The 23,971-nt window shown below is 36.9% G+C and overlaps 1 protein-coding gene across 1 annotated transcript in view; it reads right to left on the bottom strand.

Moving 5' to 3' along the window:
* LRRC69 (leucine rich repeat containing 69) overlaps positions 1–8,994 on the bottom strand; it is a 100,652-nt gene extending 91,658 nt beyond the window's left edge. Inside the window, exon 1 of the mRNA XM_008068491.1 lies at positions 8,766–8,994. Within this exon, the coding sequence (XP_008066682.1) occupies positions 8,766–8,948 (183 nt within the window). The 5' untranslated portion in view covers positions 8,949–8,994. The remainder of the gene's footprint in view (positions 1–8,765) is intronic.
* Between the last annotated feature and the right edge of the window lie 14,977 nt (positions 8,995–23,971).

The raw sequence follows: 23,971 nt of genomic DNA, 5'->3' as shown, positions 1-23,971 counted from the left end.
ACCACAATTCTACCTCTGTTTCTATGAGTTTGACATCTTTATATTCCACGCACAAGTGAAATCACATAGTATTTGTCTTTCTGCACTTGGTTTATTTCACTTAGCATAATGTATACCAGCTGTTGAAAATGACAATTTTATTTTTTCTAAAGTTAAATAATATTTATATTAATAACATATTATTCATTATATATTTATATTATGTATTCAGGCTAATAATGTAATTATTATATATTAAATATATTAAGTCTTAATATTACATATACAGTTATGTGTCACTTAATGACAGGTATACATTATAAAAAATGCATCATTAGGCAATTTCATCATTGTATGAACATCATAGAGTGTACAGTAAGTCTCCTACATTCGAACCTTCAAGTTGTGAACTTTCAAAGATGCAAACATGCATTCATGTGTCCAATCATGTAAGTTAGTTCAGGTGTCTGATAAACATTTTCATGTGCGTGCATCCTCTACAAGTAGTTACAATTTTGTGTGCTTTATTATACAGTACTGCATACAGTACAGCAGTACAATATCTTTATGTCAAGCCCAGAATGTATTATAAGCCTATTTCAGTATAGCACTGTATAGCTGATTATGTTAGTTGGGTACCTAGGTTAGCTTTGTAGGACTTATGAACAAATTGAAAGTATGAATACCCTCTTGGAATGGAACTTGTTCATATATAGGGAACTCACCATACTTAAATAAACCTAGATAATATAACCTACTCCACACCTAAGCTCTATGACAGTCTATTGCTCTTAGACTACGAACCTGTACAGCATGTTACTGTACTAACTACTACAGGCAATTGTAACACAATGGTAAATATTTGTTGTGTAGCAGCAACACTTTAATATTTATGTACCTATGTTTCTAATCATAGAAAAGCTACAGTAAAAATAAGGTATTGTCTTATGGGATAACTATCATATATGTGGTTACTGAGTTGCATGAGCTCCTCACACATTTTGGATATTAATTCCTTATTGTATATATGGTTTGCAAACATTTTCTCCCATTCTGTATGATGTCTTTTAACCCTACTGACTGTCCCATTAGTCTACATGTGTTTTCATCCCAAACTTATACTATTTTGATTATTGTGGTTTTATAATATATTTTGAAATCAGGGAGTACAAGCCTCTAGCTGTGTTGCTCTTGTTCAATATTGCTTTGGCTATTCAAGGTCTTTTGTGGTTCCATGTGGATTTTCAAATAGTTTTTTTCTATTTCTCTAAAGAATGTATTTGGGTTTGGTTTGGAGTACACTGAATATGTAGATCACGTCCAGTAACATGAATATTCTAATAATATAAATTATTCTAATCCATGAACATGGGATGCCTTTACATTTGCAGGTGTCTTCTTTAATTTTTTTATTTTTCCTTCATCGATGTCCTATACATTTCAGTGTACATGTCTTTCACCTCTTTGGTTAAGTTTATTCCTAAGTATTTTATTCTTTTTGTTCCTACAGTAAATGGATTGTTTTCTCAATTTCTTTTTCAGATAGTTCACAGTTTAAGTACAAAAAAATTGATTTCCGTATGTTGATTTTGTAACCTTCAACTTTATGGTTCTTTTAGTATTCAAAGTATATATATATCTGGAATATAACAGTTGCTCAATAAATGTAACCTACAACTTTGCTGAATTAATTTATTCTAACAGAATTTTTGTTGAGTCTTTAGGGTTTTTTATGTACGTGATCACATTATTTGCAAATAGAGATAACATTTCTTTTTTTTTATTTGGTTGCTTTCTTCTTTTTCGTCTTCTTTTCTTGTTTAATGGCTCCAACTAAGACTTTCAGTACCATGTTGAAAAAAAGTGAAGACAGTAGGTATTCTTATACCAGAACTTAGAGAAAAAGATCTTTCAGTTTTTCTTTATTGATTTTGATGTTAGCTGTGGGTGTTTCATATATGGCCTTTATTATGTTAAGTTCCCTCTACATCTATTTTGTTGAGTTTTAATTGTGAATGGATGCTGAACTTTGTCAAATGTGTTTTCTTCATCTGTTGTGAGAATGATCTGGGTTTTTTATTTCATTTTGTTAATATGTTGTATTACATTGATAGATTTGCATATGTTAGGGTCCCCAATGGTGAAGGCTGCTGCGATCCTGCTGGTCTTTTTTCTCCCAACGGGGAGGAAGCTGTGGCCAAGGGGAAGACCCTTGATGCTAGGTCCAGCACATGAACATATTTGTGCTGGCAAAGGTACCAATGTCTGATGTGCAGATGCACACAGAGATGCCACAGAACTGGGATCTGGAGCATAGGTGCTTGCAGAGTGATCCTAGCTCTGAGGTCCTGGGTCACAGCTGCTTTTGAAAATGATATTTTCAGAAAAGAGAAAAATGACCACAGAATAACTTCTGTTAATTTTGCTAGATAAATTTCTGTATTGTCTCTACAGTAATAACATGTTTTGGGATTCTGTTTCTATTAAATATTAATTATACTTTGGCTCTCCAATAATTATAATGGAATTCTGTATTTAATGCTCCCTCTTGGCATATACCCCCTTCCCCATGATGCCATTCTCCTTTTGCATTTGCAAAACAGCATCCTTTCTATTGCCAATTATTATCTTCTGCTTTGTATTATAGTGATTCATGTGTATACCTTACCTCTATTATTGGAAATTTGTAATAACAAGGTCTCTGTGTGGTTCTTTTAGCATTCAAAGTACAGTATCTGGAATATAACAGTTGCTCAATAAATATCAGTTAACTGTTGTTGGCCAGGGTTCAAACTGTGGAATACTCATTATGGCTCCACATCATTTCTTTTTTCCAAAATCAAATATCTTTGAGCTTAGTCTGCTCCAATCTGCCCAGGTTGATTCATTTCCTTCTAATGAGCTGCATACTTTATTGTCACCATCTGCTCATTCTCACTAACCCTTATATTCAATTAAATGTAGTACATATCACACGTAGACCTAGAACTTGGACCAATTCAACCCCTCTTAACATTTAATTATTCAATGCTCATAGCTATCAATTACCACCAGAAAACTCTATGCTATTTATTATGTCTTTTGATTAACTTGTTTTTTAAATGGCATCCATGATTAACTTGGATAAACTTATTAATCAATACATTTATATTCAAATAATTTTACACATCATGATTTCTTCTACTTTCCATCAACTCCACCAGAGTCCTCTAAAGTTGGAATCAAAATTTATCACTTCAAAGGATATCTTCAAGACAGCTCTTTTTAAATAGAATTGATGCTTATTCCACAATTATCCTGTAAGCCCATGATTCTTTTATCTTGGCTTCTTTTATCTCCACTTGAAAATGGGTACACTGATAAACACTTCAAAATGCCCCACCTAGAAACTCTGGGATATAATTTCTTCAACCAATTTGCTTTAGGGTCATTTTAAGAGTAGATGAATCTACCTGGTTCTCAATTCGACATCCTCTCTAAACATGAATGAGTTCAAGTCATATTCATTCCTAAGCTATCAGTCAATAGTACAGTTCAGTGAAATATGCAAATACTTTCAACTTCAGAGATCTTGTTCTCAAAATAAAAGCCCTTATTTAAAAAACAATCTTAATACATCATGAAATTGGAATACTAAATATAGATGAGCTCACCTTCATGTCCTATGCTTTTTAATTATCAATTCTGCAATGCTGGAACCTTATGGTTATCAATACCTCCATCACATTAAACTGTCTCATCGTCAGTGAGTTCTGGGTTGCAAAAGAGGATTTATTTTTGCACCTGTCTATTAGTCTTTGCCCACGAGTAAAACAAAAACATAAACAAGTGATGAAAATTCTTTTGAGTATAAAAAAATCTGAAATGCCCATCTTTCTCTGGAACTCTGTCTTCCTAAATTAAATCATGACTTGCAATAAACTATTAGATCATTTGTCTATAACATGCATAAATATCTTTGAGCTACTATGAGAAATATTAATCTTTAAGCTCCTTAAGAAGAGAAGATATTCCCATTCATTATAATCAAATAGCACATAATACAGCATCAGATTTTGTAAACTGTTTTGTAAAAACAATTGAATAAAACTAATGAGAAAAAAATAACAGATTTACATTTTTGAATTAGCATTTGTATGGTCAGGGTGTGTGGGGGAGGAGAGCATTATGATTCACTCTGCTAATTCTTATAAATGCCTTCTTTAAGGAAGCTATGGCATCTTTCAAACTGCTATTCAATGCAACTGCCAAAATACTTCTTCTGAGCCCAACTGTTCCTAAAGGAATTTGTTTATATGAATAACTGCCAATTCCAAAGCTACTATTCAGTTTTGCAGTAACTTCCTAAAACAGAAAGTCAGATTTCTCAAAACAATTATAATTTCATTGGAAATTGAAGGAACGTTTCCAAGGGCCAGCATGATATCTAATCTCTATATACTTCATGGAGATCCCTTAAAACTCTTAGTGCTGGCCTCTTAAAGCCCAAAGTTCAACCCAGTGCCATGGAACTGGCATGTCCTACTCACTAAATATGAGGCGGAATCTCTACTGGCATTCATAGTAAAAGCATTAACAAGCCATTATCTTTTAACATTCTGTCAGAAGCCTCACCAAGAAAGAATAAATACAAAGGAAGGACAAGAGTTCCAAATTATCTGGAAAGGAGAATTACAATACAAAATTGACATCAATTAAGATGCAAAATCTTAAGTGTTTGGAAGTTTGAAGGAGAGTAATGTCGACTGCAACTTAAGGAGCTAGGAATGATGAGGACCATTTTATAAATGAGTCAAGAAAGGCACAGAGAGAGTCTATGAGTTGTTTCACACCACCCAGCTGGCAGTTGAGAGAAGAGGGTTGGGTCTCTACTGTAAGTTCAAGGGAGAAGCTGAATTTCTAGCAAGGATGCAGAAGGCTTATGCAGGCCTAGGCATAGAAGCAGAGGTAAAGGAGGAATGACAGGAACTTAGAAAGAAGAAACTCATTAGGTGCCCCATACCAGGACAGGACACAAAAAACCAAAATGAATCCGTTTTGATAATAAGACTTAGAAAACAGGAGGCATTACTTACTAGTTGGAGAAACAAAACATTTCCAGTGGATAGGACAGGAGAAAGGAAAGGCTGGCAAACAGCATAAATGCCATCAGATCCTTTCTGCTTTACCAGGGCTAGAGAGGGAGACCAGAATGCCCATGAAGGAAGAGACATGGAAAGTCTCAGTATACAGTCATCCCGCTTCTGTTCATCTGAATAACTGTTAACTATCACATCTTAGCTCAGTTGCACTCCCTCAGGTCACCCTCTCGGACATCTCTGACTAGAGACTCTCATAGCACAAAACAGTTCTCCTTCATAGCAATTATAATTTTACATTTATTTGTATGTTTGATTAGTTTTCCCCCACTAAACCTGAGAATGGGGAAACATGAATAATTTTGTTATTTTTTTTCTACTGCCATCACCTGGCAGTGTCTAGTCCACTGCAGGCACACATAACTAGTTGTTGAATATGTAAATGAATGAATAGATGAAGTTTACTGGGTTAGAGGTCATTAAGGACAGCAAAAGTAGGAAAAGGAGAGACTAGGGACACAATAACAAATGTACAAACTACCTAACTCTGGTTAGAATTGGACTTATTTACTGTCAATTGTTTACAGTCAAATAAAAAGCATGGGAGACTACAGTTTTGTCCTGGGCAGCTGCACATCAGAGCAGATTATGGGGAACATTGCCACACTGCACTGGACTTTATGATGCATGTCAAAAATGTTGCACACAATTAGAGATGATGTCTATTTGTTTCTTTGGGGATTTTTAAAACATGACTGATTACCTATAAGAGACTTTTGTCTCCACATGATCCCATGATCACAATAGTACAGTGTTTGGTCAAGCTGGACTTTGAAAATTGCTTCTATCCCATTCCATTCAAATCAGCGTGATGTGGCTTAGTAAGTGTCAAGCAATAGGGACAAGACACGGTCTTTGTCCTCAAAATTCATAAAGTGCTTCTTTGAAAACTGTTGACATCCTAGTACTTTAACCATCACTGCCAAATATATTCACCATAAATTATAGCACATTAACGCATTTTTTTCTTGTAATTAGAAGAGACTGAAATTTTCCATAGCTTCACTAGTCAAATAAGCAAAGAAAAAAGGTAGAATTGGTACTCACTAAAGAACTCCCTACCCCATTTTATCACTGTTGCTAGTTATACCATAATGATAATGCTAATCATAATAGCAAATAAAATGTATTGAGAAGTTCTACATGCCAGTCATATAACTTTACATATATTCACATTTAATTTACTCTAAAACATGAAGACAGGGACCACACTTTATGCACACCTTGCACCCTCAGACCAGCATAAACACAAGAAAATAAGTAGTAAATATTGCTAAAAGTATGAAAACAAATGGGAGGTGAGGATAATCCATTCATGTTCAAACTGGCTATCTTTAGGCAACTCAGTTTTGGTTTTTAGAAACTGTAAAATGAACACCACACCCTGATGAATTTCACACTAAATATATAGAATAATAAAATAACAGACCTAAAAGGAGCCTCCAAAGAGACCTCATTTTATAGATATATCCACTGGTTAGGTGACCTTTCACAAGAAACAACCTCTTCCTGAACAATAAATTTTAAACAATAAATTTTTTAACAAGTTAATTACTTCCTTGCAAGATTGCAAAAAAGAATAAATAGTTCCTGGTGTTGTGTCTGGCTCCCTATAAATAGTTGATGTTGTAATTCTATTTGTTACCATTTTGTGAGTGAAGAAGCTTAAAAGTATTACTTTTATAATACTGTCCTAGGCTGACAGTATCCAGCAAGACTAGATAGCAATCAGCTTAGACTGTGGCAGAAGAATGGAAGGCCTTGGAAAGAAGTATCTCAAGGAAGAGTACATTTGATAGAATATGTAATATGGTTGAGTTTGAAATAAAATGAGGCCACAATAAAGCAAAGGCACAAGAATAAAGAAAAGACAATTAGAAATATCAAAGGAACAAAAATGATATAGAAGAAAATATAATCATAGTAGTTGACTCCACATGAATATTTACTTATTAAAAATATACATTTAAGAATTTTAGAATTCCTTAAGAGACAAAATTAAGATTTATGGTTAAGATTTAAGATTTCATGTTATAACTGAATAGGATATAAATGCTATAAATCTTACAAAAGAAATTTAGAGTTGTGAGGGAAAAGGAGAGTTGTAGATAGATTACAAAGGCTGACATTGTCATCTTACAAAGTGGAGACTAAATAGACACTGTAGTTGATAAAAGAAGAAATAAGGTGTAATAATATTATGTTTAAAAGATACCTATGGGGCCTAGGTGTAGTGGCTCATGTCTGTAATTCCAGCACTTTGGGAGGCTTAGATAAGAGGATCACTTGAACCCAGGAGTTAGAAGCTGCAGTGAGGTATGATTGCAGCACTATACTCCAGCCTGGATGACAAAAAAAAAAAGAAAAAAAAAAAACCTATGAAGAAACTAAACATATTAACATTAATATAACTGTATTTGGAAAATAAAGAATGATGCCTACAATAGAAACAACAAGAATAAAGACAAGTTAAAAGTAGTTATAGGTGATCAGGATTGGGGACAAGAGGAATGAGACAGAAGAGAAGACAGCTTTGCATTATAAGTTTTTTTAAGTATTCAATTTTCTTAAAATATTGTGCAGTATTTCTCTAATGGGAATAAATTCAAGCAGAGGGAGAGAATGTATTCAGTCAAGTCCTAACTTCGTTTACATAAGAACTCCTCTATCCCATTGGAAAAGTCCAAGTCCTTGCTGTCCTATAACCACAAGTGCATTTTCTGAAGTTATTACTGAGTGGAGGAATTTGTAAATATTACCCTATTTCTTGTGAAGACGCAGCCTCAGATTACAAATGCAAATAAATTCTTAAACCTAAAAAATAAAAGGTAGGATGAAGGTGAGAAAACAGAAGTCTTATTTGAATCTCTGAACTCAAATTTAGTGAGCTACATACAATGCGTTAGCTGGTTATAGGTTCTCCCTGTGCTCATGACAATTTAGAAGTGAACAAAATAAACTTACAAAGTCAATATTCCTTGTCTTCTCTCAACCTTGAGATTTTTCAACTGCTAGAGTTTCACATTGTTAGGCAGAAATGGTTTAACACAAACATCTGGGATTCATTTATGTCAACTGTTGCTATTTAAGAAGGGTCCTCTTTATTTAAAATATTAACCTTCTTTTAAAGACTATTTCAGAAGAAATGAATTGTCCCCTCTTTCCTATTTTCTGCGAACAGTCCATTTCAAAGTTTCAGCCTATCCTAGGAAATTGAAAAGGAATTCCTTTCCTACATCCTAAATGTCTCTTCATCCCACATGCAAAAGCTTCAGGACAGTCTCCAGGGTGAACAGCGTCTCTGGAAGCCTCAAACCTACTTCCAGATGTGACCCCCCAAGGTAGACAAGCAGATCCAGTCTTCCAATCCCTTTCCAGATGACAGCCTTCAGAAAGATGAGTGTGGCAGAGACCTAATCCCCTGATCCTAGATGTGGGCCAAAAGGCACATGAATAAATTGAAACATCTTCTCTTACTATCACATGTCATTCCCTAAGCAAGAAAGCCTTCTGATGCCACTCCAACAACACTCCACATATGTCTCCAGAGAGCTTAGTCTCCATAGATCCAAGTCACTGTTCTGTATCTCACATCTTTTCTCTCCTTATTTTACATCCTCAATCCAAAAAAGATATGCTGTTCCTCACCTGGGTTAAGGTGCTTATCTCTGGACACACTTTGGGGATTAGGTTATTTCGAAGGTCTAGAGTCTTCAGGCCGAGTAGTTTTCCTAAAGTTGAGGGCATCATTTTTATCTTCTTATCATTCAATGTAATGATCTTAGTGTTTTTACCACCACTCAATGCTCTTATTAATAATCTCTCAGTCATGATCTTAGAAGAGAATGAAGAAGGTAACCACTAGGAATCAGAGTTCTTTATTACACAGCTTTAGAATCTCTAATTGCAGAATTGGTGTGTCATGGAAACAAAAACATTCTGAGATCCACCGTATTAAAGGCAGGACACATTAGATGATTTCCTAAGTAAAAGGGAGGAAAAATAGCTGGTTCAGGTTTGGGGCAGGAAACTTACAAGATGTGCCTAGGATATCTTATGCTGTAATTCTGGCTACTTGGAAGGCTGAGGCAGAAGGATCGCCGGAGCCCAGCAGGTCGAGGCTGCGGTGGCCAGGAGCAGCCACTGCACTCCAGTCTGGGCGACAGAGTGAGACTCCAACTCAAAAAAAAAAAAAGAAAGTTATCAAATACTAATGAGATCATATCAAAAGAACACAAACGCAAACTTCTAGGAGTTCTCACTAGTCGAAAATGGAAAATATAAAGGATCAGAAAAAATAATCTAGAGTGGGCTGAAACACATCAAAATAGTAATATCTTAGAGTTCATAATGGCATTCTTTAAAAAAAAAAGAAAAACATTAATCACACTGGGAGTCATCGGGGTACGAATTCAGTATGAAAATTAATAAAGGACAAAAATCCAGCATTTATTCTGCTCTATTCTGCTCTTCCAGTACAAACTGCATTTCAGTGCAACCTAATAGTTAATGAGGTTCTTATTCACAGAGGAATTGAAGTGGAATAATAAATGAGGAAGAAAAAAATAACTTTAGAAAAATCACCAGTTTTGCAAATTCTAATAAAGTAATGGATCCATGCAAAATCATAATTGAGTGCTAAAAGTCTTAGATGAAAGGTTGATGATGAACTTTATAAGTAAGCACTCAGGCTAATAACCCATCAATCAATTTTAACTTCATTAAAATTGAAACAATCACATGTTATAAGCCTTAGGGGGTGATGCAATACAAAGTCCAGCCCAGACGCAGTAGCTCACACCTATAATCCTAGCATTTTGGGAGGCCAAGGTGGAAGAATTGCCTGAGCCCTAGATTTCGAGACCAACCTAGGCAACATAGCAAGATCTCATCTCCACAAAAATTCAAAAAATAAACTGGGCATAGTAGCGCAGGATGTGGTCCCAGCTATTCAGGAGGCTGAGGTGGAAGAACTGTCTGAGCTCAGGAGGATGAGGCTGTGGTAAGTCATGATCGTGCCACTCTATTCCAAGCTGGGTGACACAGTGAGACAAACAAAAGTATACAGCACCACCTATGAAACGTTCTTGCCTAAAAATTAAACCTGAATCTAAACATGGTTTTGAGATCTAACTACCAGTTACAAAAAAACAGGAGGACTTGCGAGCAAGTTAGATACCTCTCAGGAAAGCACTCAGCCAAATCTATAACATGGAAAATTCTACAGAGCGAATGACACAAGATTTCACCAACAAACCAATAGCATTAATAAAAAGGGCGGAAACTGTTATGAAATAAGCTTAAAACAAATAACAGCCAACATAATGTATGGACCTTGTTTGAAGCTTTATTTGAATAAAAATACCTTGGAGTCAATCAGGGAAAGTTGTTTATGGATTAATTATTAGATGATAGAAATTAATCTGTTATGTGTGAAGATGATATGGTGGCAGTGTTTCTTTTAAATGTGCCTAACATTTAGAAATGTATACTGAAATTTTCAGGTGAAATAAAATGATGTCTTGAGTTTTCTGTAAAATCATCCAAGGGAAAAAAGTAGGTAGAAGAAGTAGATCAAACAGGATTTATTGATGATTATTCATGCTGAGTAATAAGTACATAGGAATTCATAACACTAGTCTTGTTATTTTCATGTATGTTTAAAAATTTCCAAATAAAAGATTAAAACAAAGACAAAAAAGGAGAAGGGAGAAGGGTGGTAGCTAGAAATATCTGATTATTAACACAACCCTATTTATACCCAGATAAGACTTGTAGGTATTTAGACTGCATATATATGTGCCACATTTAGATTGCTGATTTCCAAAAACTTGAACATTATAAACTACATTCTGCATTTAAAGTATGCTGAACACAATTCAATACTTCCTTTGGAATTCAGAAACCACTTTATTCATTTATTCAACAAAAATTTATTGAGCACCTACTACATGTTCAACACTATTACAGGCACTGAAAATAGAGAAGCCAACGAAAAAGACAAAAATCCCTTCCCTCAAGGAAACCACATTCTAGTAGAAGACAAATAAGTAAATCTAGTACGTTAGATGGTAATGAGTGTTAAAGAAAAATAATAAAAACAGTAAAGGGAAATAGGGAGTGTGGGAAGTTAGATGTTTACTTTTTTTTTTTTTTTTTTGAGTTGGAGTCTCACTCCGTCACCCAGGCTGGAGTGCAGTGGCACACTCACTGCCACCCCAGCGTCAACCTGCTGGGCTCTGGCAATACTTCCACTTCAGCCTTCCAAGGGGCCAGAACTACATGAGCCCACCACCACACTCGGCTAATTTTTTTTTTATTTATTGTAGAGGCAAGGTCTCACCATTTTGCCCAGGCTGGTCTCGAACCCACAGGCTCAGGCAATCCTCTCGCTTTGGCGCCCACGTCCAGCCACGCTTACAATTTTAAATAGGATGACCCAAGGACAGCCTCACTGAGAGAATGCTATTACAGACAAGACTCTTTCCAGAAGAGGGTAAAGCAAGCACCAAAGTTCTAAAAAAGGACCATTAAATATATAAAGGGATTATTATAACATCAGTATCATAACAGTAAAACAAAAGGTGAGGATTAATATTGACTTTCAGTTGCTAGGATAGATACAATAATTTTCAGCTTCTTAATCACTGCTCTTTGCCTTATCGCTTCCAAAATTGTTTCAACTTCTTTACTCTGATACTATTTTCATTTCCTAAGAAAAATAAATCTGTTACTGTCTAAATACACTAGTCATAAGATTTTGTTTTTTAAAATGTCCCACGACAATCACCACCTCTAAAGCAACTATGCTATGGCCAGTAACCAGCTGACACTGTCTAAACACTGGCAATTTTCTACTGCCTTGTGTGTGTAAACAGGCCACTACAATCTGATACTGCGGTTAACTTGCAGAACCTAGAAAACCCGGTTAAGTCTTAATTCCTTCTTCTTTACTTCCAACATGCAATGAATCCTATTAATATCACCTATTCCAGTCATCTATCACTGGGAAACAAACCAACTCACAACTTAATGGCTTAAAATAATATTTATTTTATTCACAAATCTTAATTTGAGTGAGGCTTGTCTAAACTTCTGTTAGTGACAACTGTAGCCACTTAAAAGCTGGGGCAGATATTATCTAAAGGCTCATTTACCCACACCTGGTGGTAGATGCTAGTTGTTGGTTAGGTCCTCAGGGTGGTCAGCCTGTACGTGTAGCCTTTCCAATGTGGTTTGGGTTTCCTCACAATATGGTGATGTGGTTCTAAGGATAAGCATCTCAAGACAGAAAGTGAAGTGGAAGCTGTATCACTCCCATGACCTTACTTCAAAAGTCATGCAGCATTACTTCTGCTACATTCTATTCATTAGATGCCAGTCACTGAGGCAGGCCATTATACAAAGAAGAAAAATCAAACTCTATCTCTTGATGGCAAGTGACCAAAAATTTGTGGACGTATTTTAAAACCCACCACAGTCCACCCTGTGGTCAGGAGCTATTTATTTTCCTCCTGTAAAATAAAGACACTTTCTCCCTAGAACTCCCTTCCTCAAAAGTTTCTTCTATTTAGGGCATCAGGTCCAAAGATCTTGTCATCTAAATTAGGTGCAAAGGTAGATGCATCTCTTCGGGGGCAGTTCCTTAAGTCCACCTTGAATACAGTTCATCATAATCTGAAGACTTATGAACTAAAGAGACAAATTTTATCTCTCCCCATACAGTGAGTGAAACATGGGGCACACAATAGATAGTTCCTTTCAAAAACAGAAACAATGAGAGGGACAAAACAGCCAGTGGTTCAATGAAATTCTGAAATCTAAGTAGGCACAAGCTGTCAGTCCCTCAAGTATGATTCCCTCAAGTATGATTCTACTACCTGGAATTAGCTCTTGGTTCACCTATTTGGGTTTTTTTGATTCTACCCTCTGAATTTCTTTATTTTCCATAAAATGCAGCTCATGTATGCCAAGTAGTTTTTTCAGGCTGCTTTCTGTCCATAGACATTCAAAGTTCCAAAGGCCTCTTTTTTTGTGTGGTAACAATTTATTGAAATATAAATTAATCCGCCCATTTATATAAGTCAATGTTTTTTAGTATATTCACCAAGTTATGTAACCAACACCACAATTAGTTTTAGAATGCTTTCATCACCCCAAAAACAAAGCTTGGAGCCTTTAACAACTACTCTCCATTCTGAGACATTGCCAGATTGGTTTCCACAATGGCTGCACCATTTGACATTCCTACTAACAGTGTGCGATGGTTTAATCTTTTCATTTTACACTATTCTTCTTAACCCAAACTGATACAAACCCTTTGAAAAGTTTGTGGACTTCTTTTGAAAGTTCATAATTTACTGGATTTGCTCGGTCTGGAACACATTGCTTAAGTTTAGCATCATTTACTGTCTGGAGAGGCAGGAAATGAGAAACAGTTTTATTTTTCAAACCCCAAAAGTTGTTACTCCTTTATATTTAACAATTCTTCCTCTTGCTTGCCTTTCTCCTCTTTCACTTTCACTATAGGCAGCTAGAGGAATTCAGACAGGACCTTCAATACTGTCTAGAATTTCCTTCACTAGATTATACAGTTGAGATAGTTTATATATATATATATATATTCCATTGTTAATGCTGCCAGAATTGCTATACTTTCTGCTACTATGCTATAGAAGTCACCTTTCTTCTAGCTTCCAATAATATTTCTCTCACCAAAGCCTTCTTCTTTTCTTCTTTAAACCCTTACGCCGGGCTCGGTGGCTCAGCCTATAATCCTGTGCCTTTGGGAGGCTGAGGTGAGTGGACTGCCTGAGCCCACGGGTTCGAGACCCGCCTGGGCAGGCAAGACCTCATCTCTACAATAAAATCAAAAAATTAGCCGGGCATGGTAGCGTGCACCTGTAATTCTGGCTACTCGGAAGGCTGAGGTGGAAGAATCGCAGGAGCCCAGCAGGTGGAGGCTGCAGTGGCCGGGAGCGGTCACTGCACTCCAGTCTGGGTGACCTAGTAAGACTCTAACTCAAAATAAATAAATAAATAAATAAATAAACCCTTACCAAAAGCCTCCAGGAGTGACATTAGGTTTCTGTAAGTCTCATCAAGGTCCTTCTAATTCAAGGCCTGCCCCAAAACTCTTACTACATAACTTAGCAATATTGGTAATTCTGGATCAAAATTCAATGAAAAACTATCAAAAACAGCTAGGCATTTTATATAGAATATGGAATTTATTACCTGTATTTGACCTGATGTAATTGTGGGAGTTGGTGCTTTCGTGCCTAGTGCTGTCTGCCAGATCCAGAGAAGCTGAAGGAGAAGATCCAGCAGAAGTGGGAGAAATTGCAGGCTCAGCTGTCAATTCATTCCAATGAGTAAGCCAGCAAATCAGCAACAGTGTATGTGATATTAATAACTGATATTAATAATTGATGCCCCTGCACTGGTTGCACTGATGCCACTTGACTTAGCACTTCCAAATGTTGTGCATGATGTCTCTTGTGGTCAGAGCGAAGGGGATTCTGAGATACAATCTGAGCTTAGCTAAGTTGACTCAATTCAAATCTACCACATCACCACCCTTCACTTCTATCTGCTTCTCTTTTCACTCCTAACATCATAGTCCAAAGTCTTATCATCTCCTATTTGGACTACTTTCTGCTCCCATTATATATTCTGTCATTATACTGTCATTGACACTGGCCAGATTTCTACAATAAATCTACATCTCCAATAAAGAAACATGTCATGCTTATAAATTAAAATCCCAACTCAAAATTTATCACAGTCTAGCCCCAGCTACATCACATACAAATTCTGTTTACAAATCATGTACTCTAACCTTAGGTGACTCCACACTATTCCTCAACATCGAGTACATTAGCTCTGCTGCTCATTTTGCCTTTCTAAATAACTTTTCCCTGTCTACCTGCCTAATTCTTGAAAATCTTTTTTTTTTTTTTTGAGTTGGAGTCTCACTCCGTTGCCGAGGCTGGAGTGTAGTGGCATGCCCACAGCCACCCACGGTCTACCTGCTGGACGCTGGCAATCCTTCTGCCTCAGCCTTCCAAGTAGCTAGAACTACAGGCATGCGCTACCATGCCCGGCTAATTTTTATTTATTTATTGTAGAGATGAGGCCTTGCCAAGTTGCCCAGGCTGTTCTCCAATCCACGGGCTCAGGCAACTACCTCACCTTGGCCTCCCAAAGTGCTAGGATTACAGGCTTGAGTCACCGTGCCCAGCCGAAAATCTTGATAAAATATTTCTGCTATTGTTTTTCTTGAACTGTGACCTTCTCTACAGACAGAATTGCTTCCATAATGATGTTTAAAGAGGAGTTTGTAAGATCTAGTCCAGCATTTTATATTTTAGTTCTTTTTATATTTCTCCCTTGCTATAATAAGCCATGTTTAAATGGCAATCTCTAACAGCATGCTTGGTGCAGCATGGGTATATATTATGTGTTCATTAAATTAGATTCAGGTTCAGGTGTTCAGGTGTTGTCTGAAAGAGCACCTTACATAAAGTCCATCAGTGTCATAAATTAAAGTTCATGCAAATATAAGAAAAAAGAGGGCCAGGCACAGTGCCTCACACCTGCAATCCTAGCACTCTGGGAGGCCAAGGCAGGAGGAGTGCTTGAGGCCAGTTCAAGATCTGTCTGGGCAACATAGTAAGACCTTGTCTGTACAAAAAAAAATGTTTTAATTTAGCCAGGCATGGTGGCACATGCCTATAGTCCAGCTACTCAGGAAGTGGAGGCAGAAGTATTGCCTGAGAGGTTGAGGCAGTGGTGAACTGTGACTGTGCCAGGGCATTCCAGCCTGAGCAAAAAAGGAGACCCTGACTCAAAAAACAAAACAAACAAGCAATATATTTGGGGGGGGTGGTCATAGAAGTTAAAAATATTAAGTGACATAAGTCATGGTTATTACCTTCAAGGAGCTTAGAGTCTAGAGTAAAGTTAGAAATGTACAAACCATCGCTCAAATATTCATTAAGGACCCACTGTATGCCAGGCACCATTATAGCATTGAGGCACTGGGAACACTGTAGTGAACAAGACAGATCATTGGCTTAGAGTGCTGACTTCTCTCAAGAAGAGAAAACTGCAGTACAATAAGGTAAATGCTAATTAAAATAAGTACACAAAGTGGCAAAGAGCCTGATCTGTTGGCTCAAGGAGGATTTTCTGTTATTAACTGCTGAGTCCAGTAATAATGGATTACATTTTTAAAAACGAACCAACTGAGGAGATAAATGTTAAAGGAAAAGCACTTAAATAAAAGCAGCATGAAGAAAACGTTCAGAGGCATGAAATACACAGGTTCATGGGGAACATAAATAATTAATTCCAGTGCATGGGGAATAATATTAATTCTAGTGCAAGAGCCTAAAGAAAGAAGTGATGAGAGGAGACACTGGAGGGGTACACACGACCAGTTATGAGAGACCTCCCTTAAATACCATGATGAGGAGAGTAGATGCCATCCTCTAGGAATGGGAAGCCACTAGATAGTTTAGAATTAGAAAATAGATTTTAAAGTACCCAGAATTTGTTTTAATCAGATAAATAAGTGAAGTGACTATCATGAAGGAAGTTGATGCTCGAATGCCTAGAAAAAGAAGGCATGGCATGCCACACAGGGCCACTTGGGAAAGGACCAGGGTCAGTCAGGAGGACAAAAAGGGCAGTGAGAATAAAGTATAGCCCAGGGCCTTTATTAAAAGAGTCTCCACTGAAAAGACAAAGCAGAGAAGGGTAAACTGTTAACCTAGTTTGAAAAATTCTGGTGGGCTTTAGGCCATAAGGGTGTGGGCCCTAGTTGCCTGGTATGATTAAGGCAAAAGAATATGGTCTGCTGGGGTGTATGGGCCAGACAGAGGCGGCTAGGTTAGTTAGCATATTGGAAGCATATTCCTGGCTGCCCCAGCCCTTTGCTATCTCTAAAAATCAGCTAACCCCAGGAGAAGCAGTCTCCTCCAGCCAAAAATGTTTTCCAAGGCATCAAAACATCAGAATGTACAGAATATTTTAAAAATACAAACAATACAGGAAGGTACTGGTTGGATTTTCATTTCTGGCAGTTCACTCTACTAGCATAAAGGAAGGGCTTAAGGGGGTAAGACTGGAGGTAGGAAGAGTGATTGTCAGTCTGTACTACTCCAGGTGACAAAGAAAAAGGGCTAGAGGGAAAATGATAGGCACAACATGGGTAGGATTATAACTAGAACCCAGCCTCTTTGTAGGCACATTTGATGAATCACAATTTAGGATGTGAAGTAGGGAGATGAGAATTAGGTGAGATTTGGCAGGGTAGGGCTGTGGCACAGGTCCAGTTTTATTAAGACATTGGAGGCCCGGAACAGTGGCTCAAGCCCATAATCCTAGTGCTTCGGGGGCCAAGGCGAGAGAATTGCCTGAGTCCCGCGGGTTCAAGATCAGCCTGGGCAACATGGTGAGACCTCGTCTCTACAATAAAATTAAAAAATTAGCTGGGCATGGTAGAGCACACCTATAGTTCCAGCTACTTGGAAGGCTGAGGCAGAAGAATCACCAGAGTGCTGCAGGTTGATGGTAGGGTGGCCATGAGCGTGCCACTACACTCCAGCCTGAGCAACGGAGTAAGACTCCAACTAAAAAAAAAAAAAAAAGACATTGGAAACCTAGGAAGAGAGACACAGAAAAAGAGATGGAGCTTGCTATCTCAAACTTATGAGTGTTGACCCGTGTCTTAAACACATTCCCTATAGGCAGCCAGCTGAAATGAAAGAGTTGCTGATCTCGGCTGTATAGGCTGGCCTTGCGGAATGTCAGCATCTAGCATTTTCCCAGCAAGGAGAAATCAATCCCTTTTGCAGGAAAATTGAAAAATTACCAGGTTTTTAAGATAGCATCAGCCTGTGAACTCAGACCAAAACTAGGAACCTAAAGTTAAATGTTAATCCAGAGCTATGACTTGTTATGTAAACTGTGAGAGTCAGTCATACTGGCTATATCTATCTTTCTTCTCATCAGTAAAACAAGAAGAATACCACTCTATTCCACTGAGATTACATGGTAAATATCTAACTATAAACTAAGTTGGAAGTATAAAGTGCTGTGAGAATGCTAAAATATATAGCATCCTAGGGCCTTAAAGTTAAAACAATCATTAGTTTTATTAACACAAGGAAGACTTGTTCCATTTATTAGCACTCCATAATATAAAAGAACCTGGCTACTTCTTACTATGACAAGGGCCCCTGTGACAAGTTAAACATTTTTTTTAAGTTGGAAAAATGCATGAAAAATAGAAGTTCATAAACACAGGTTATGGCAGAAACCAATGCACTTATTTGATTTGTTTTGGCAAGCCTATTTTGTGATTAAAACATGGTCTGAGACTTGGGGTAAAAGTTTCAAACATGAGCAGATGCATCATGTACTTGAAAACTGTTGTAGAAATTCTGTCCTGTAATAAAAAAGGGTATTAGGTTTCTCTTGGTTAGTTTTCTTTTCAAATATGGAAATGGAAGGTTTGATTTAAAGGGCTATGGATTCTCAAAACTCTGCCTTCTAGGGTCACTTACTAGCTATGTAGCTTAAGCAGTTATTCATTTTCAATCTCTTCAAATTCATCCCTATTCTAAAAAATAGGGATGAAAACAGCAAACTCTGCTTTTATGAGGGGTAAATAAACCATATGGGTACAGCATTTAGCGTACTGCCTAGCATATAGTTAAGTGCTCAGTAAATGGTAGTGCTGTTTTCTTTTGTACAATCTCACATACATATTTACATCAAGAGTTCCACTTTTTTGTTAACAAATTGAGTGTGCAAGCACTACCCCTAGGGCTAATACAAGGTGCTATGCTCACCGTGCGAAAGACCTGTCTCACTGCCACCCCCTGCACAACACTATTTTCTTCTTTATCTATCACTATTCAACCTATTGCTCAGATACCTTAGATATCTTATTACTGTACATTACTTAGGCTAGTTAGATAAGTATCTGACTTATTACTTAGATACACTAGCCAAGAGTGTACTCTTATTAGAGAAGTTCAAATGAGGGGCTAGGTGAAGATCTTTTGGAGATGTTACACATAGAAATCTTAAATTGGTTATGAGGTTGATATTAATGGTTCACACACTTTAAGTCAGGAAGTATCAGATGAAATACTGGGGTTATCAAATCTTAATTTTATCAAGTAAACCATTCTTAAAAAATTAATTCTCAACTATAATTTTATAAAAGGACATTTTACAACCTCTTGCTAAAAGAACATAACCTATACATTTCTTTAAATTGAATAAATCGACTTTATGAAAAACTCAATATGTTAAATAAATGTTATTTTGCCAATGGGATCAGTTTACAGACTAGTATTTAGTTACCACTAGGATGAATGACCCTCTTAATATTCTACTTAAAAACAAGCACACAACAAAATACAAACACATATTTTTGTATTTTGGGGAGCTTCTACCAAATATCAAACACATCAAAAACATAAGGAAGTAGCCAATCAAAATAAAGTAGCAATGAATAGACTAGAAAATATAAAATTGAGATAAACCAAAACCACTAAGAAAGTTAAACATCTACAAAGTCTAATTAAGGAGGGAATAAACCAGAAAGGGGAACATAAAGGAGAAGAGTGTAAGATAATACCAAGACGTTGGCTTGAGAACAAAGCATTTTTTCCTGAAACAAGAAATGTAAGTTAGCAGACCAGGTGGAGATGGTAGTAAGTGAACAAACAGTACATGCCCTGTCAAAAGCCAACAGTCACTACTCAGCTCTTGCTGAGTGCTGCCATGAGAAAAACCTGGCTTAGTGCTGTGTTGACAGCCCCTCTTAATTTTTGAGAAGAAAACATAGATTTTTTTTAGGTAAAATCTCCCAATTCTTAAGTGTTACTAGCTAATTCACTTATTTTCTTTTTTTTTTTTTTTTAATCACTATACAGGCCTAACAAAATACATCTCTGGGCCACACTCAGTTCACCAGTTTGGAAGCTCTGATGTAGTATGAAAAAGAGGGTCAAGGGTGACATCTTGAGGGACGGTCAAAGAGAGGCACAGATCAGAAAAGAGTCCAAGAAAGAGGAATCAGCTAAGAGTAGGATTATGGAGAGAGAATTTCAAGTCTGCAATATGAAATGTAGCAGAGATGTCCAGAAATCAATGGTAACTGGTATAACTTTTAGAAGCAATTTCAGTGGCATGGTAGAGGCTAAATCCAGACTCTGTTATGAGGAATACACACACACACACACACACACACATTTTTTTTCAAAACCACAAGGTTAAATAAGCAGCTCCATGTACAAACGGCGTTCTTCTTTGCAATAATTAAAATAAGCTTTGTAAATATTACAACATATGCAAAATATTTATAAGAAGCACTTGAATATCTTTGTGGAACTTAGGAAAGGTGTTTTCTAAATTCATCTACAATTCAAGAGTTTAAGAACTCAGCCACTGCCTTGCTAAGCTATGGTCTGGTCATGTGTTCTTTGAGCGAAGGCCAGGCCATGTTTTCTTAAGTTTTGGCCCCCTACCCTACCTTGGGGAAGTGGATCTCAATCAATCTCTCTCTCTCTAATTTACTTTTTAAATAAACTCTATTTTCCAGTTGGGCGTGGTGGCTCACACCTGTAATCCCTGCACTTTCAGAGGCAGAAGTAACAGGATTCCCTGAGCCGAGGGGTTCAAGACAAGCTTGGACAATTTGGCAAGACCTCATCTCTATAATAAATCAAAAGTTAGGTGGGCATGGTGGCATGTGCCTGTGGTTCCAGTTACTTAGAAGACTGAAGTGGAAGGATCGCCTAGGCTCAGCAGGTTGAGGCTGCGATGGCTGTGAGCATGCCACTGCACTCCAGCCTAGGCAACAGAGTGAGACTCCAACTCAAAAATAAATAAATGAATAAATAAATAAACCACATTTTCCAATCTAAAAAAAAAAAAGTTTAAGAACTCAGTGAAGACTATCAAAACCAGACCTGACAACCTCTATGTTGATCAAAAACCTTGACAGCTTAATTCCAAGTAGAATATAAACTTTGAGATATTCAATAGAAAGCAAAACAGAAATACTATGAGAATTTTTGCCTTATTATATGAGATAATTCTTTGGTCTCATTATGTCCTAAAAGTCACTAAAAATTCCTACATGCTAAAAACACTAGGGGCAACAGTGAAACCTCCCCTCTTTCTAATGTCCCAAGGTTCTGCTTCATGAACCACCTTGACAGTCCTACTTTTCCAAAAGAGATTAATAGCCTCTCTATTAAGCTTTTGCCTCCCTTCTAGGTGACATATAGACAAAAAGAAAACCTCACAAAATAACCATTATTCTCATAAATACCATAAGTTACAAAGAATATGCTAAAATGCTAGATGTTATTAAACTTCCCTATTTATGTTTATAATTCTATTACTAGGTGAATATTGTTATTCCTGTTTTTTAATGAGCAAACTGGAGTTTTGAAAGGTTAAATAGTTAATAAGTGCCAGGGTCAAGACTTAAATGCAAGTCTGACTCCAAATGCCAGTATTTCCCGTACTTGTGATAATGCTTAGTAATGTTACCCAAATATTCTACCTCCCAGCCTTCAGGGCACATGGTAGGACTGACATTCTGGGAACTCTATTTGGGTGAGGCCATGTGACAAATTCCAGCCAATGAATGGAAATGAGATGTACTTCTTCTAAGCCACAGAATTTGCTGGAGCAAAACCCTCCAGAATGCTCTCTTCCAACAAAGCGTAAGATTGGTGACAACTTGGCCCTATCTTGAGTCCTAGAGTGCAGAAACACAGAGCAGAGCCCCCAGGCAGCTTGCAAAATGTGGCACATACAATAAATACTCCTTTGTCGGTAGGCAGCACCAAGATTATTGAGTTGTTACCACAGCCTAATCTATCCTGAAAGCTACCACCAGTGATCTGAAGTCAAATAAACACATTTCAGTGGGTAAGGATATAAAAAGAATGTGGGCAAGGAAACAAAAAGGGAAGAAAGTTAGGGTCCACTGAGTTTTTCAAAGGGGATTTATGTAAAGTCTGGCATTAGGCAGTTGCCAACATCATGTAGATGAATATCTGTCTAACGTGCCCAATTGTTGTGGTTTTTCTTATAACTTTCCCACCTCACTAGCAATAAAACTTATGATTTAGTAAGTGGTTTTCAACTAGGGTGATTTCATCCCCAAGGACACATTTTTTTGTTCTCACAACTCTAGAGGGGGTTGCTACTGGCACTGAGTAAGTAGAGTATGATGTTAAACTTCTTATAATGCACAGAAGAGCCATCACAACAAAGAATTATTCAAGTAAAATGTCAACAGTGCTATGGTTGGAAAACTCTAATCTAGGTGTATAAAGCTTTCCCAGTTAGTTAGAAGAGTGGGAGTAAAAATACCTAATCAAAAATAGCAATTCACTTTTTTAAATGAGGTCATTATTTTTGCTCATCAAACTCATGCACTGGGGTCATTAATCCCCATGTTAATGCTATATTGGTTAATTATAAACAATAATAAAGTTTCCTTTGGTAAATACAAGGGTGAGACAGAAAAGTAAAAGTAGTACATAGATTATAACTCGTCCCTACTCAGAGAATTCAAAATTCAGCAGCCTTGTAGAAAGGCAATGATTTCAGCAAGTCATACTAGTCATCCTAATTATACTAAAATATAACAACTATAAACTTCTTCATGGTCAGTATATTAACAAAGCATTTAATATTTTTTGATCTGTACAATTATTACATAGGATCTTTAGATTCTGTGTAGATTCATTAAAATCAGATATTGTCCTAATTGATACATGAAGGTAACAACCATATTATACTATTAGAAGTTAAGAAAAAAGAAAGCTCTCTTGGGTTCTCTTACTCCCTTTAATTAACCAAGATTTTGAAGAATTCATCCAAGGTCAAGATAAATCAGAAAGCAGGTCTTTTTTGAGCAAGCACAATTCTAAGTCATTTCCATCTCTCTGTTTCCTGAGTTCTGTTAGCCTAATGGCAACTTCTTAATCATATCCGATCTTCTCAATTGACACCGTAAGACTCAACAAACATTTATTAAGTAATGAATGTAGACAGGCCAGACAATGTGCTATATATTTCTATGGCAGTCAACAAGTTCTTGCTTCTAAGCACTTAACAAACTAGAGGGGAAAAAAAAGATTAAAAAAACAAGTAAATATAAGTTCGTACAAATATGTAGGTGTTAGAAAGACATGTGCATTAGCTGGGGTATCTAACCTAGCCCAGATGGGAGGAGTCCAGGGAGGCTTGCCTAGGTAGGTACTATTTAAGCTGAGACCAAGAAGACAAGCAAGCCAGGTAAGCAGGTTTGGTAAAGCACCCAAATCTGAATGGTAGTTCAAAGGCCTCAAGTACGAGAAAACAATGGTAAATTAAAAGACAGGAACTGATGCTTCCTAAAACTGAGAACTCCATGAGTTCTAAGGAGGAAGATTTAAGACAGGAGGAAGAATGTAGAAAACCTCCTGTTTGTTCAACAAAAGCAAAAAACAGTACAAAATTGCCAAATCTCAGAAAATCAACTGATCTGCTCTTTCAGCTAGTTCATGACAACCTGTACAACAAGAAGACACCACGTTAACAATTGTGAGAAAACATTAGCCCTCTGCACTCAGATGTTCTCTTTGAGGGACACTGTAAATCTAGCAAACCACTGATTACACATAACAAACTGACGCAAGTGCAAATTTTTCAAAAATGTAGGTTTCTTTGAGGTTTTCCATTCAAAACAAAGAAAAACTTATGTTCCATTTGAAATTTGTTAGGTTCTGATTGATCAGTTGAGAAGTGGTTTTCAGGAATCATGA

Source organism: Carlito syrichta, unplaced genomic scaffold (genome assembly GCF_000164805.1).
Source record: "Carlito syrichta isolate Samal-C Ts95f unplaced genomic scaffold, Tarsius_syrichta-2.0.1 Scaffold311050, whole genome shotgun sequence".
In the NCBI taxonomy this organism is placed as follows: domain Eukaryota; kingdom Metazoa; phylum Chordata; class Mammalia; order Primates; family Tarsiidae; genus Carlito; species Carlito syrichta.
Note: the sequence above shows the minus strand (reverse complement) of the source record. Positions and strands in the feature narration are given on the sequence as shown.